This window comes from Lissotriton helveticus, chromosome 5_1 (genome assembly GCF_964261635.1).
Source record: "Lissotriton helveticus chromosome 5_1, aLisHel1.1, whole genome shotgun sequence".
Taxonomy (NCBI): Eukaryota; Metazoa; Chordata; class Amphibia; order Caudata; family Salamandridae; genus Lissotriton; species Lissotriton helveticus.
In genome coordinates, this window is record NC_136065.1 from 649,140,098 (window position 1) to 649,155,645 (window position 15,548).

General features: G+C 45.6%; 1 protein-coding gene across 1 annotated transcript in view; it reads left to right on the plus strand.

Moving 5' to 3' along the window:
* The first annotated feature begins 4,222 nt into the window (after positions 1–4,222).
* The window catches only part of YBX1 (Y-box binding protein 1), a 107,724-nt gene continuing 96,398 nt past the window's right edge, over positions 4,223–15,548 (plus strand). Inside the window, exon 1 of the mRNA XM_078643043.1 lies at positions 4,223–4,477. Within this exon, the coding sequence (XP_078499169.1) occupies positions 4,381–4,477 (97 nt within the window). The 5' untranslated portion in view covers positions 4,223–4,380. The remainder of the gene's footprint in view (positions 4,478–15,548) is intronic.

Genomic DNA, 15,548 nt, shown 5'->3' on the forward strand with positions numbered 1-15,548 from the left:
GTCGACATGATCTCTTAGGAATTTCCTTTGTTTCTTTTCTTTTATTTCTTTTTCAATGATTTCAAGTTTTTTATCAAGTCTGGCCATTTCCGTTTCAAATTCGTCTTTACTACAGATCGTTTTCAGATGTTCCATTAAATCTTCGATTTCGGCAGCCCATTTCACACAGTCCTTTTTGGCATATTTTACTAGTAGCCTCAGCATGACCATTGAGCATTTGTGGCTGTTTGTTGCCCATTCCTCTACCAAATCGGGGTCCGGATCGTTAAAGGTGGGTGTGGTGTAAATTCTCAACCCTCTCAGGATTCTTCCCACCTCAATGTACTTTGCTAGGGTGGTTGCCTCCCACCATTTCGTCTGCTCTAATTTGAGCAATTTCCATAGTTTATTCCAGCAATCCTGCTTGCTTTTTGCATCTCCACCACTTGCCATGCATGACGTCGTGTCTGTGCTTGACCCCAGTGCCTGGATGTCAAACATTTGCCTCGCAGCCTCATCCCTTTTAAAATTTCTGTTAGAAGCCATTGTTGTGAATTAAGTATGTTACTCGGCTTTCCAAGCGCTGTAGTTAGTCTAAAAGGCGCCCACTTATTACTGACTGTCCGGATTTGTAGCACTGCTTGTGTACAGTTCACCAGACCTCCGCTTGCCTCTGCTGTGTGTCAACGATCCCTAGAACTCCCGGTTCCCACACCTTATGTGAATAAGTGTCCGCACGTTATTTACTTAGCTCGTATTCAGCGTATCGCGTGTCCTCATCTCACGGTCGGTGAAGTTTGAACCAAATCTTCTTTTCGGGATCGTTCCTACGGGATTCACTCCTCGTGTTCAGGCAGCAGTGGCGGGCCAAAGCTTCAAATTACATCCACCCGAAGCGGCCATCCCAGCTTCTTCGACGATTTCGGGTGGATATATATATATATATATATATATATATATATATATATATAAACATAAACTTTACAGAAACACACAGTCACTGGATGTCATCAGTGATGTAATTGACCATGTCATAAATGGTGTCAAATGGGAAGTCATCAGCAGTCTATTGCGGGGGCACGAGTTATAGTTAGCTCAACTAACTATAACTGCCGAATTTCTCTGGTTTGAAATGTCCAACTAACTACAACGTCCCTGCACTGCACAAGAGGGTTGGCAGCAGTCAATCACTAACAGCAAGACAGGGACCCAACAGGCTCACTAGTAAAGGGGAGAAGCAGTGCACACATGCATCCCATCCACGTCTCCAAAAGGACACCCATGGTAAGGGGCACAATGAATTTAATGTCCACTTGGAGTGGGCACCACACAGAGTGCCAAATGAGAAAACCCAACCCGATCCCAAACATCCTAAATAAAGCGCACATGGGAAAACTAACGCACACAATTGGGGAATGTGAATGAACACCACAAGGTCATAACACAATGTTAACAAAGTCAATAACAGTAATGTTAAAAATGCCATTCTTACAGTAGCACGTACAAGGAGAAATACAACACCATTGAAGTTCATTCACTATCCGGTTTTTAATGTTAATACTGACAGTGTGTGTCTTATGGCACAACAGATGGGCTTGTCGTTACATGGCAGGCAGACTGGTGGAATGTGAAATTGGTGGCAGGGAAGAGAATACTACCACCTTTATATTAGTGCTTACCCCACGTACGCCAGTAACATTGACAGCCATGTTATGATGTCAAGAACTAGAAGAAAGAGATTCGGAAAGCATGCAAACCACTGCTTAGATGGCGAGTGGGGCAGTTGAGCAGGGGTGGAGGACCCTTCAGTGTCCTCAATTCAGTCCATGGTCTTTGAACATCTGTGTGATATGAACGGCTCAGGAGCACCTCACAACAGACTGCATGGCAGTGGACTTCAAACTTTTTCAACAATGATTCTATTAAACTGCCAATGTTTAAACATGTCCAGACTTGTTTAAACATTGCAGTTAAGTTCTGTTACGGATTTAAAAATACAATCAAATTCATGATTGCCCCACATACTATTCTGCTCAGGCAGACCTTACTAACACGTAAAAGTATCCACTGTGTGATTATTAGAAATGGAGTTCTCGGTATGAAGAATATTTGGACTCCCTTTCCTTTTTACACCTTCTCGCTGCCAGGATGTAAATCACAAAAGAGATTAGTGATGGCCCATTACACAATGGCTTACTGCCGCTCATTTTTTTCCGCTGGAGAAAAAGCTGTCCTCAACATAATGCTTATTAAGGCTAGAGCCGGGTGCCCCTTTGGGATGCCTTGAGCCCTCCAGTTTGAAGATCCCAACTGTATGCGGAACATCAATTAGCAGTACACCACCGTTAGTGAGAAATTAAAAGGCTACGCTGCCCACCTTGATTCTGCAGTTACATTATAGAGAATGGTTGATGCATTGGACATAAAGTATGGGGGGGATACGGTTGCAGACAGGGCCGGCTTTTCGCAAAGGAGGTGCCTGGTGTGACAATTTGTGGCGCCACCCCAAGCCATCCTCCTTGGATTCCCTCACTATACCCGGGCAAAAATGCTCCTCATTCTCCATAGCCCTTTTCTAACACACACACTTAATTTTTTTTAACACTGGTAAAGGCTAGCTTTACTGATAGGAAAGTATATCTACCCAGGCAAATCCTTTTTAGCAACCTTAGGAATAGATAATGAAATACTGGGGCAAAACATAACTTCTGACCCTATTTTATGTAGTTTGCATGCAGCTCTTTGATAACATTTCATAAGTCACTGTTCTATATTAGTGTTGTACCTTATTAACTGCAGTAACAAAAGAAACTCTGAACAAAAGCAGTAATCTACTCAGCTATCCACCTAAAATATAGATGTTATTTGCACCACCCGCGAGCTTTGCAGCAGAGCTTTAAGTGGGCCGGGTCTCACTCTCACCGGTGCTAAGCACCTGCAGTTTTTTAAAGGGGGCTTCGAAACGGGTCTCTATCGGGCTCTGTTTTGTGCCCTGGTACAGGCAGTTCGTTTTTTCCAGACTGCAGTGACAGCAGGCATATTGATGTGCGCCTGCTCACTTCTCACTGGTGGAGAAGTTACTACATGACGTCATGCAAGGTGAGCTTTGTAGAGGAAGGGAAATCCTTTAAAGAGAGTCATTGCCTCTCTGGATTTACCTTCTCTTTTTGAAACTCTGGAGCAGCAACATCTTTATGGTATCACCAGGGCTTTAATTGGATGCTTTTTCAATATTATATACAAGCCATAGTTGCTGCCAATTTATCCTATGCAACTAACAACCATTGACAAAGCCAATAGTCCTGACTTGTTGTAGGTATGATGTTAATTGTTGTATCATATATCTGGATGCAATGACAAACAGCAAAATACAAGTCGGGTGGCACACTATGCTAATCACAGATTTTTAGCTTACCTGTTTTTAAGCCACGCCCTTAATTACATTGCCCACCCCCTTTGAGAGACCCCCCAGTTTTTTCATCAAACTTAAAGGCCTGGCAGCAAGTAGATGAAGCATCTGCGCTACTTTATGGCAAATCAAAGCTGCCAGTAGGCAATACTCTGCTCTCTCTCTCAGGAACATTAACCACAAGAGTTATCTTGACATTTTCCTTACTGCCTGAAAGCTGGGCGCACAAGGAACTCTGCAGCAGATGTTTTTAAATATAGTAAGTTATTACTGAACACAACACCCAGGTAAGTAGCCCCTTACAGGTCAGCGCCTAGTGCGGCAGCCCAGACATATAGCCTGTCCTGGCGGCAGGTGTGAGATCGGAGCCGCACCGTAGTGGAAAGCTTCGTCCTGTCGGTCCTGGGAGGAGGGAATTGCCTTAGTTTTTATTAAAACATTTTGTTGGGGAGAAAATGATTAGGCCTGGCGCCGAGTCTGGCCGGTGCGGTTTCTCCTTTCCTCCTCCCGATGGCTAGACTGTAGGATAGGGGGTCACGGCCTTCGGTGACGTTTCGTGCCGTCACAAATCTTAGCCCAGAGCTGGAAGGAGCGCCCATTGTTCGGTCATAGACACCGGCACCGGTGAGAGCGCGCCTGATGCGGTCCAGTCTTAGAGCATCCAACGGCCACTGCCCATCACGCGGCGTTAGCCTCCCCGTACGAGATGGCAGCGCTGTCACTCCATCCAATGAAACCAGGCATCGCATGCTGATTGATATAACGCTTGTCGAATTGGCGATGGAATTCGCCGATTGATTTCCCTCGCGTCCAATCGTTGGTCGGCAAGTGGGCGTGCTGTCTGCAGGGCTCAACCCGCCCACTGCTGGAATCTGAAGGTAGTTCGATCGGCAGCGGGAGCGGACGCCAGGGAGCCCGAAGGCAGCAGCCACCGCCGGCCTGATACCATCAACCCCCGGGGAAGGAGTCAAGTCACCACCGCGGACACCAGCATGAGCAGCGAGGTCGACACCCAGCAGCAGACCGAGGCTGTGGAGATCAAGCCCGGCCTGGCTCCGGCGGCCCCCGCGGGGGACAAGAAGGTCATCGGTGAGATGGGGGTGACACATATCAATGGGGTACATCTGCTGGGAGCGAACACCTTTAGAAAGTGAAGTGTTGGATGCGCGCTGGGTCAGTGCGCGCCCACCTGCAGCCTCTGGTCCTTCCGTACTGACAGGTGAGCGCGCGCTCTAAGCGGCTGGAAAAGCGCGCGACACGAGGAGGTGGGGGCTTGCAAGGACCCTCGTACGAGACAAAATGTCCGCCACCCCCCACACCAGCCTTTTGTGTGCAGGGAGATGAATGCTTTCTCCGTGGAGGCGGGCTGTTTTATCTACAGTGCACGGTGCCAGCAAAGAGGCGGTTCTCCTCCTCTGAGTGCACGTAGTAGCAGCTCCAGAGCGAGTGGTCCTTCTTCCCTGTGAGTGTGTGTGGAGGGGAGGAAGGGGGTCCTCTTAGTGTACACCCGCTGCACATCAGTGATCATGTGTTTCCCAGCAGGCTCTTTGGAGCGCGTGCCAAGCTAATAGTGAAGCCTGGACATGAGTGCAGTAGGCATCACTGAGCACTTAGTCGCTTTGAACTGCGCCTCCGAATTGGATGGGGCTGCCAGCTAGCGTGCTCCCCTGAGCGGCAGTGAACTTGAACTACGTTTCCCAGAATGACGTTTTCAAATGAAAGCTCAGCCCTTGAAACTTGATGAAGTGCGACTGGCATATGTGTGTGTGTGTGGGCAGAGAACAATTTGTTTAAAAAATGAAGCTTTAAGTTTTAATAGGGACCTCCCTGCCTCAGCCCGCACGATGCTGTAATTGCCGAATACCAAGGCAGACAGGCTAGTTTTGCCTATTCCGCCACATCCTACACACTTAAACCATCTCGCTATTGTTTTTGCTTCTTTTGCGTTTTTTCCATTCTCGCTTTCTAGCTTTGCCACTGTTTCTTACCTTTCTGTTCACCGTTCTTTCTCCCTGTTCTCTTTCTTTCAGTATGTCAAAGTATAATGCTTAGAAAACATGGCTTGGCTCCTAGATTAGTTTTGTGCTCGCCATTTGCAACCAGTGGCACAAATTAGGCCATGCAGTAATTTCTTTCAGTAGAAGTAAAGATCTGGACGGGAATTTTTATCACCGCTCATTCTATCTTGCCTTGCCTACAGAAGAGATCCTTCTGTACTATGAGCGGGAGCAACACATCCTAGTAAGACACGAGGGAACTCCTATTTTCAACTATATACGTTTTCAAGCCACAGGTTTCCATTATGGATTTAAGCACATAACCCAACAAAGCTGTGAGAGGGAATGAGATAGCACAGCGCCATGGTAGTCGTGTAATTTTGGGGGGTAAATGCAACCGCAATCAACAGGGACATGCATCAAGATAAGCTTTTGCGAGTCCTTAATTGTGATTATTAAGGAATCGCAAAAACATGGGTGCACATCACAATTTCAGGGGTGCAACAGGGTGTCATTTTAACACCTTTGCACCCCTGAAATTGTGATGTGCACCAGGGGCGCAACTAGGTCTAAATTTCGGGGGGGGCTAACATGGCAAATGAAGGGGCGGGGCTAATGTTAATCAATGGGGCGTGGCTAAAATGGCAGATAATCAGGATCGATTAATGCTCAGGTCAAGCGGAGAAAACGTGGTGAATTCTGCATTTGAAACTGGACAGCAATTAGAGCACACATTTTTGTTAATTTGATGCATTTATATGCTATTGTGTTATGAAAAAGGAACAGAGTGTACTGAATTAAAAGGCCAATTTAATATATTTTACTACAAAGCACTTTAGGAACACAATATAACCAATTTTCACAATGCCATTTCAAAGCGACGGCCCTTTTTCGCCAGTTCGTCAACAATTGCCTCTATAGGAGGACAATGTGCTCGTGAAATGTTTATCATTGCAAGTCCAGAGAGTCGTTCTTACCCCATTGTTGAACGAAGATAGGTTTTCATTCTGCCAAGACAACTGAAGCACCTTTCTGGGGATGCGGTTATCACTGGCAAAGTGGCAAATTATTTTAGCAGGCAGTATATGTTGGGATAGAAGTCAATGTGAGCATGAGTTAAGGTGTCATTTTAAAATATAACAACCCCCAATTACCCACCAGGACGCTTGGCAGACAGCGCGGTAAGCAGATATTAATATCCCCTGTTTGGGTGACCGGGACTCCCGCGCCAACCCCCGCAAAGGACACCAGGCAGAGAGGTTGCGGCGGTCAAACAAGGGGGACCCGAGGGGGCACCGAAGTGTACATTTGCCTCACCTCCCCAATAGACTTTTAATGGCTGCGCCTGTCACGGAAGCCGACTCGATCTTCATCACCCCACAGCATTCTTCAATTTCCTCGAGGCACAGCATTGGGGCTTTGTGGGAAGTATAGTTCCACTACACAGGACTACACAGTTTGATTGCATCACATCGTGGGGGCGGAGCATGGCAACTGTTAACAACAGCGTGACAGGCTGACCATTCGCAGCACAAGGAGCAGCTGGAGAGGGGCGCTGAGGAAGGCAGAAAGTGCCGAAATGCATTCGCCCGAGACCTGTGTGCAGTAAAGTGCTCCTTTGAATCTCCCTTCTGGGTCACGTCTCTTTTCTTTTGGAGGAGGGGTTGTTTCATATATATATGTATGTATATATATATATACACACACACAAACATCTATCTATACACCCACATATGAATATACTAGCAGCCCGTCCCGACCTTGTCCGGGAGCAATCAGGCTTCAGGGCCACCCCCCCAACATTGTCCATGGGTCCCCCGGAGTAGTAGCCCATCCCGACCTTGGCTTCAGGGCCCCCGGCCGCCCGATATTGTCCGTGGGTCCCCTGGAGCCTTACCTCATCCGCCGCACCTCCCCGCGCTCCTGAGTTCACCGGTCCGCCGCTCCTCGCCACTCCTCCCCGCCTGTCCGCAGCTCCCCACCGCTCCTCCCTGCCTATCCGCCGCTCCTCCCTGCGCTCATGTCCGCCACTCCTCCTCGCGCTCCTGGACGCCGCTCCTCCCCGCGCTCCTGATGTCAGCACGCACGTCACGGCCGGCGCTACTTCCATGGGACTACTTATTTTTCTCGTAAATTCTTTAAATAACTTTTTTTTTAAATTTATATAGCCTATGTCCATCTGCACACCTTGACAATTACAACGATGTATCGGGTGTGTGGATTGGCGCTGTGGTTCCCGAGTTTACCTGCCTCAAAGGTTCAAAGTTCTTCCTTTATAATAGTAGTATAGATATAGGTTTATATTTACCTGTAAATGGCTTATTTTTTTAGTAAAGTATATATATATATATATATATATATATATATATATATATATATATATATATATATATATATATATATATATATATATTACATCAAAAGAGTCGCCTGCTGAGGAGAGAGCCACACGACAGGTAAGTCTTCGCCATTAATTTTATTGCAGGGTACAGCGGGGAATCTTGCCATGCATCGCACAATTATAGTCCACTAGAAGCGACTCTTTTGATGTAATTTGTTGCGGCTCAGCCTGGGCCGCGGAGAGAGCCCTGTTGCTGTTCTCGGCATCCTGCAGCGACGCCAACCGACGCCGCTGCAAATGGGGACAGGTGCCGAATGTTGGAGGATAGAACGTATGAGCGGGGACTCGAACAGTGACATCGCAACCCCTAAAATTAACCCAAAACCCATACCCACGCTGAACCCTAAAATTACCCCGACACCCTAAAACCCATTACCACCCTGAACTCTAAAATTGCCCCCCTGGCACCACAAAACCCATCCCCACCCTGAACCCTAAAATTACCCCTGGCACCCCAAAACCCATACCCACCCTGAACCCTAAAATTAACCCTGGCACCCCAAAACCCATACCGATCCCTAAGATAACCCACCCTGGAACCCCAAAACACATACACTGATCCCCAAAATTACACCCTTGCCCCCCAAAATCCATTACCACCCTGAACCCCCAAATTACACTCCTGGCACCCCAAAACCCATACCCACCCGAACCCTAAAATTACCTCCTCACACCCCAAAACCCATTACCACCCTTAATCCTGAAATCATCCCCCTAGAACCCCAAACCCCATACCCACGCTGATCCCTAAAATTACACCCTTGCCCCCCAAAATCCATTACCACCCCAAACCCCCAAATTACACCCCTGGCACCCCAAAACCCATACCCACCCGAACCCTAAAATTACCTCCTCACACCCCAAAACCCATTACCACCCTTAATCCTGAAATCATCCCCCTAGAACCCCAAACCCCATACCCACGCTGATCCCTAAAATTACACCCCTGCCCCCCAAAACCCATACCCACCCTGAACCTTAAAATTACCTCTGGCACCTCAAAATTCATACCCGCGCTGATCCCTAAAATTACACCCTTGCCCCCCAAAATCCATTACCACCCTAAACCCTAAAATTACCCCCTGGCACCCCAAATCCCATACCCACCCTGAACCCTAAATTTACCCCTGGAACCCCAAAACCCATGCCCTCCCTGAACCCTAAAATTACACCTGGCACCCCAAAACCCATTACCACTCTGACCCCCAAAATTACCCGCTGAGCCCTAAAATTACCCCTGGCACCCCAAAACCCATACCCACACAGAACCCTAATATTACTCCAGGCACCCCAAAACCCATACCCACCCTGTACACTAAAATTACCCCTGGCTCCCCAAAACCCATACCCACCCTGAAGCCTAAAATTACCCCTGGCACCCCAAAACCCACACCCACCCTGCACCCCTAGATTACCCTCCTGGCCCCCAAAACCCATAACCGTCCTGAACCCTAAAATTACCCCCTGGCACACCAAAACCCATTACTACCCTGAACCCTAAAATTACCCCTGGTACCCTAAAAGCCATACCCACTCAGAACGCTAAAATTACCCCCTGGCACCCCAATCCCTAACTCACCCTGAACCCTAAAATTACTTCTTGGCACCCTAAAACCCAGACCCACCCTGAACCCTAAAGTTACCCACTAACACTCCAAAAAATGAATTCCCTACAAGTGCACAGACAGCAGGGGGAAAGGGATGGCCAGTACAGGTGAAGCTTTTCCTTTGTAAATGAATTCCTGCTGCCCTCATTGCCCAGGGTTTGCTGTCTGTGCACTTGTATGTAATACACATCCATACAAGTGCACAGACAGCAACCCCTGGGCTATGACTCCAGTGGAAATTCCTTTACAAAGGAAAAGCATCATCTGCACTGGCCGGCCCTTTCCCCCTGCTGTGCACTTCACACCCCATGCTGAATACATTAAGTGCTTAGGAGAAATCCCTGCCTTTAGGCAAGGATATCACCTCAGCGCCAGTAAAGGAAAACAAGAGGTGGGGGCAGGGGGGTTCACTGAAACTGTTTAGAGGCTGTCTGTCTGTCTGTCTCGGCTGCTGGGCCTCTCAGAATGCATCATAAAAATGACATTCTCGGCTCCGATGCGCAGCCTTCTTTCATCATTTCAGTGCGTGTCAAATGAGCCCGGGCTGAAGAAGACGACGGGGGGGGGCTGAAGCCCGGTGAGCCCAATGGGTGTTGCGCGCCTGATGTGCACCCATGTTGCGCAACGCACGTGTGTGTAACCTAAGGTTTTTGCAAAATACGGACTAGAGTAATTTCTCTGTATTTTGCGGCCCCAAATAGCGAAATCGCTATTTGAAAGTGCTTCTTGCATTGCATTTAAGGAATTGCAGATTACAATTCCTTAAGTGAAATTGCAATTTAAGAAATCGCAATAAATTGCGATTTCTTAAATTGCGAGTGCCTAACCCTTTAATGCATCGCAAAAATACTTTTTGAGGGTGCAAACGGCCGATTTTTGCAAATCGCACCATTCGCGCGCATAAAACCTTTGATGCATGTGCCCCCAAATATATTATTAGACATTGCGAAACCCAAGGCAGAATACGTCTGCCAGAGCCCTATTCCTAACCGTCTCAGTGGCAATAGTATACAATTGAGTGTTCACATTTTAAAGTGTAGCACTTTAGTTCGACTACAGGAGAAAATGTTTTTACTCATTTGTCAGTTCAGTCTATGTCCGCCTCCCAATAAGCCACAGCGACAGAGTATTTAGAATATTATCGTCTTGGCTATTTCTCTCTTTTTTTTCCTTCTTCTTTTGGAAATGGTACTGTGCATAGTATCTGTTGTCATAGTCTGCTTGGAAAAACAACACATTCTCCTGAAAGATTATAAAACTAGGCTATATAGATTGAGCTGCATGTTTCAACTTGTATAGCAGGAAAGGTCCATGCGGTGTCACCATCTCTGTCCTTAATCAATGCTGCCACTTGGGAACATATCTCCAAGCATTGACATTTTAGAGGCGATAGAGCAGTAGGTCAAGAGACCAGGCCAACCCATACAATTCGAGACAGATGAAACGTGCAGTTCAGAGCAGCATGCAAAGAAGAATATATTAGTCCAGCAATTGTTAAATAATGAGCTGTTTATAACATGCCAGAGTGTGTAACTAGAAAGCCTCGCAATGAGCTTCTGCTGATGAGTGGACATAAACGTCCGGTACATCTATGCCGCCAATCTACATTAATCTTCTCAGGATCTCCTTCCTATTACTAGCTAGTTGCCTCGCCCAGATTAAACGCAACAGCACTGTTTGTGATTTAGTGTGAATGGTATCTTTGTCATGCGGCAATACCATAAAACTATTTAACCTGCTGTTGTATACTATTATGCACGTTATTATCCAGGCTTTTTCATTTAGTTTTTTTCTGTGATGTCTGTGTATTCCATTTGCTGACGGTGACAGTTTCTTTCTGTCAGTCCGTGGTGCAGCACCTGGCACAGTTAGTTCCTTGAAATCCCCCTTGACCATCTAAGTATCCACATTTCAACTCTTCAAATAAAGACCCGAAAAGTTAGAGATCTCCACTCAGTCTCTCTCTCTCTTCCACAATATGGTGACAAGTTAACTCTACTGTTTTCCTTCAAGTCTTCACCATTGTGTATTACTGCATAAACTTCCACACTTTTCACCTTACTATGTAGTTTTGTTTCATTCATCTTGCTTTGCTAGCTTTTCAGTGGTCTAACCGTTTTCAAACACCTTGTTTTCAACTCTTGTTCGATCCGCTGAGATTCTTTGCTCTCGCATTCTTCCAGCTCGTGCTACCCAAGAGAATGCTCACTGTACACGCACGTTCATAAAGGAGAACAAACAATATGGTGTGCAGCCTCTACTGCTTCTGCGAGGGCGTGTTTTCTGCTGATGCAAGTTTCAAAGCATGCTCTGTACTTTATTCAGTGGTTTGTAAGCACCTATACATGTTTGTGTGTGCCTGGGACGTGTTTCCATTAAATGCCGAGCATTGTAATTGCAAGGAACGGATCATTCTTTTCTGGGGTAACATTCCTTGTTTAATCTACACAGAAGCCTTTGTTTGAATTGTTGAACCTTCACAATTTATCGTTTGGAAAAGTATGTGTTTTAATTACATATAGCGGGCCAGTTTCCCAACCAACCCAATTTGTGATTTGCAAAAATACTTGTAAATCAAGCCTTAAGTTGAAACAAGCGCACCACTCTTTTGAGAATTACCTGCTGGCAATTGATCAGTCATTCACACTGGAAAAAAGTTTTGATTGTTTTGTTCACTGATGCTGGATAGAAGACTTTTGATAACCTAGCCAAGTTAGGAGCCCCTGCTTCTTAATTTTTATATTGGAATGTGCATATGACACATTTAAAGGACTGGAGAAGTGTTTCACTGAAGACCCTAGCAGCGCAGTGCTTGATCTTGTTTTTAAAAAAATAAAGAAAGAGAACAATAATTTGTAGAGCCTAGGGAAGAATATGTAACAACATTAGGAATTCTTGCTTCTACGAGTGTAATCATTGTTTCTCATCTCAGAGACCGGTTTGTTCTCAATTGCATATCCAAAATAATACAAGAACGTTTGTTTACTTGCATAAAGGAAACCTACTCTTGATAAAGTTGTAGATGTTGCAAAAAGTATTGAACAGTATACCTCAGCTAAAGTGTTGGTGAAGATGCTTCAGATTTAATTCTAAAAGTCATATCTGCAACGGTCCTCCATGTCCTGCGACTGGGAAACTGTTAAAAGCAAAACGATTTGGCCATTTTCAGAATGCATTTAGTAGTGTCAAAGTTTCTGGAATTTTGAAAAGCAGGTTGAATATAAATTAGTGTTTACCATTGTGAGTAATACTATGTGGTAACCATTGAGAGTACCACAGGGTATCATAGTAGTGATACGTTCCGGGAACCTTTAGTGTATGCTCATATTGGAGACGTATACTAAAGATTAATGGCTGATTCTGGCTTACCAATCACCAGTTAGATCATTTATTTACTGTGCCCCCAAAAGAGCCTCAAATTAAAGCAACTACACATTTTTTCTCGGGCAGTTTGACTGATTTTCCTAAAAGTTTGCAAAACAGAAGTTCTGTCAACCCAACCCTGCCAAAAAACTGCAAGCAACCAAGATCCCCAACTGTCTCCAGCATTAACAAGCGGCAACACCACTCGGAGCTACAATCCTCACTTTGGATCTGCGATTATCCCTGCAAAAAAGGCAGAAGGCAATACTGAACCAATCACCGTAAGCATCCCTGTAGATAGAAAAGTGCTCTAGTCGGGCACATTCAGTATGTTTCAACTCCAATCTCGCATGACCAATCGGCAACAACTTCTCTCATACCAAACCAAAATGGATTCCGACACTGCTGCATGCCCAACCCATGAACACGATAGGGATCCCGATTCCTCCAGATGTAATTTTAGCACCTAGTGGCAGAAGCAGGCAAAATGTGACTCAAACAGCCTTCTCAACATTTCCCCAGATATGGGTAGAACTGCGGTTCACATAGATCATGCTTCCTGCCAGAAAAAGAGACTTTCAAAGCAAATGACCAGAACAGTATATGCATTTATCACCGTTTTCTTAGTCTCCCTAAAACTTCACGTTAAAGCGACAAATCCAGGGAGGAAGGGTGGTTGGCGCATAAACAATACCATCAAAGCCGCTGACAAGTACCTGGGCCTAATGTTTAACATCAAAGGTTTCCTCTCCAGGCAATTCGAGGAAATACAATCCTAAAGAGAGCGGCTTGATTTAGCGGCTTGGTTTACACTTTCCTGAACCTATTCAATAATCTGCCAGGGCCCAGTTTAAAACACTTATTACTGGTAATAAAAGCGAAGTGTATACCTTCCCTGCTGTGCTTCTGCAAAATGCTGTCTACCTCTCAGTTCGACAAGTCGAAAATAAGAGTACACTATTCAGAAGAAGGCTATTTATCTTACGATTGTTAACACACCAGACCGACACCATTTGATTTTGTAAAAGCAATCCGTGTATAGGGTGGATTGGTTATTTTCCCACTAGCAAGAGGGCCAAACAGCTCGGTAAGATCATTTCTCAGGAGATAACTATGGGCCTTCCTGGAGCTAAAACACACGTCTAGCACCCTTAAAAACCCAATTAAAAGGCTCAGCATGACAGAACTTTGGGACCCAGCTGTACTCTGGTATCAACTATAATTGCTATTCAAAAACCAACAGCTCCTCTGCTGCTTTGCAGTCCACACCTCCTTCCGTGCCCCCAAGCATGTCAGTACTTTATTACACCTTTACAAACAAAATTCTGTCCAACTACCTGACAGAGGCATTCTTGTTTAAATGTACAAGGGAACTGTAAAAAACGGAGATTCGGACTGTTTGTTGCAGGCGAAACAAAGCAGATCTGGAAGCTTGCCGGGTCCACCAACAGTTGCTGCTTCTGTTCATACAAGAATAAATCCCTGGCTCATGTACTTTGCTGCTGTAAAGGTCGTGCGGAAGAGCAGCGGACATTTTAATACCTTTATGTAAACTTTTTTAAACAGAAGGACGTGCAAAAACACAATATGTGAATATTTTAACCCCTCGGGCATGCTAGTGGCACTGCGATTTATTTATTTATTTATTTATTTATTCATTAAGCTTCATTTTAGCAAAAGAAAATTCTCTTTGAAAAACCCAAAAACTTCTAATAACTGAGCGAATGCTTTGATTTAAAATTTTTATAACCCGTTTAAGTTTGACTTTATAATTTTTATCGGTAGACCAAGGCGAACGTTGTGTGGTAGGACATTTGTGCCTGCAAGGTGATCCTACACAGAAATGTGAGGAAAATGTGATTTATTTTCCCCCAGCTAAATTTGAGGTTTGCGGGGGATTCTGGGTAGGAAAATGTTGGGGGATCCACGCAAGCCACACATCCCTGGACTCCCCTGAGTGTCTAGTTTTCAGAAATGTGTGAGTTTAGTAGGTTTCCGTAGATGGCCGCTGATCCGGGACCAAAAACTGCATTGCCCCCTTGCAAAACCAGGTCGTTTTAGCAATTGGTAATATTGATGTCTCCACAATACGTTTTGGACCCTTGCCTGTGACGGGTACTTGGCCCACCCACACAAGTGAGGTACCATTTTTATTAGGAGACCTGGGGGAACGCTGGTTGGTAGGAAATTAGTGTCTGCTTGGTGATCCCACAACTTTCCCACACAGAAACCTGAGGAAAATTAGATGTTATTAGCTAAATTTGAGGTTTGCAGGAGTTTCTGGGTAGAAAAATGTTGGGAGATCCAATCAAGCTGCACATCCCTGGATTCCCCTAGGTGTCTAGTTTTAGAAAATGTCTGGGTTTAGTAGATTTCCCTAGATGGCCGCTGAGCCCAGGACCAAACACGTAGGTGACCTTCTTGAAAAACCAGGTCTTTTTGTGATGGATAGTTGGGCACCTGTGTTTTTGGTCCTGGGCTTACAGACATCTAGGGGAACCTAAAAAAAACAGACATTTCTGAAAGCTAGTCACCCGTTGGAGTCCAGGGAGGTGTGGCTCTCGTTGATCCCCCAACATTTTCCTTCCCAGAATCCGCTACAAATTAAGCTAAAAAGTCACATTTTCCTCTAATATCTATGTGGGAAAGTTGTGGGATCACCGCACGGCACACATTTCTAGTAAAAAGCACCTCTCCTGCTTTTGTTACTGAGGGCCGATAATGCAGCACTGCTTTAAAACCGGCCTCCACGGCCAGAAATACCAGCCCCCACCCCTCCGGCCCACCGGGTA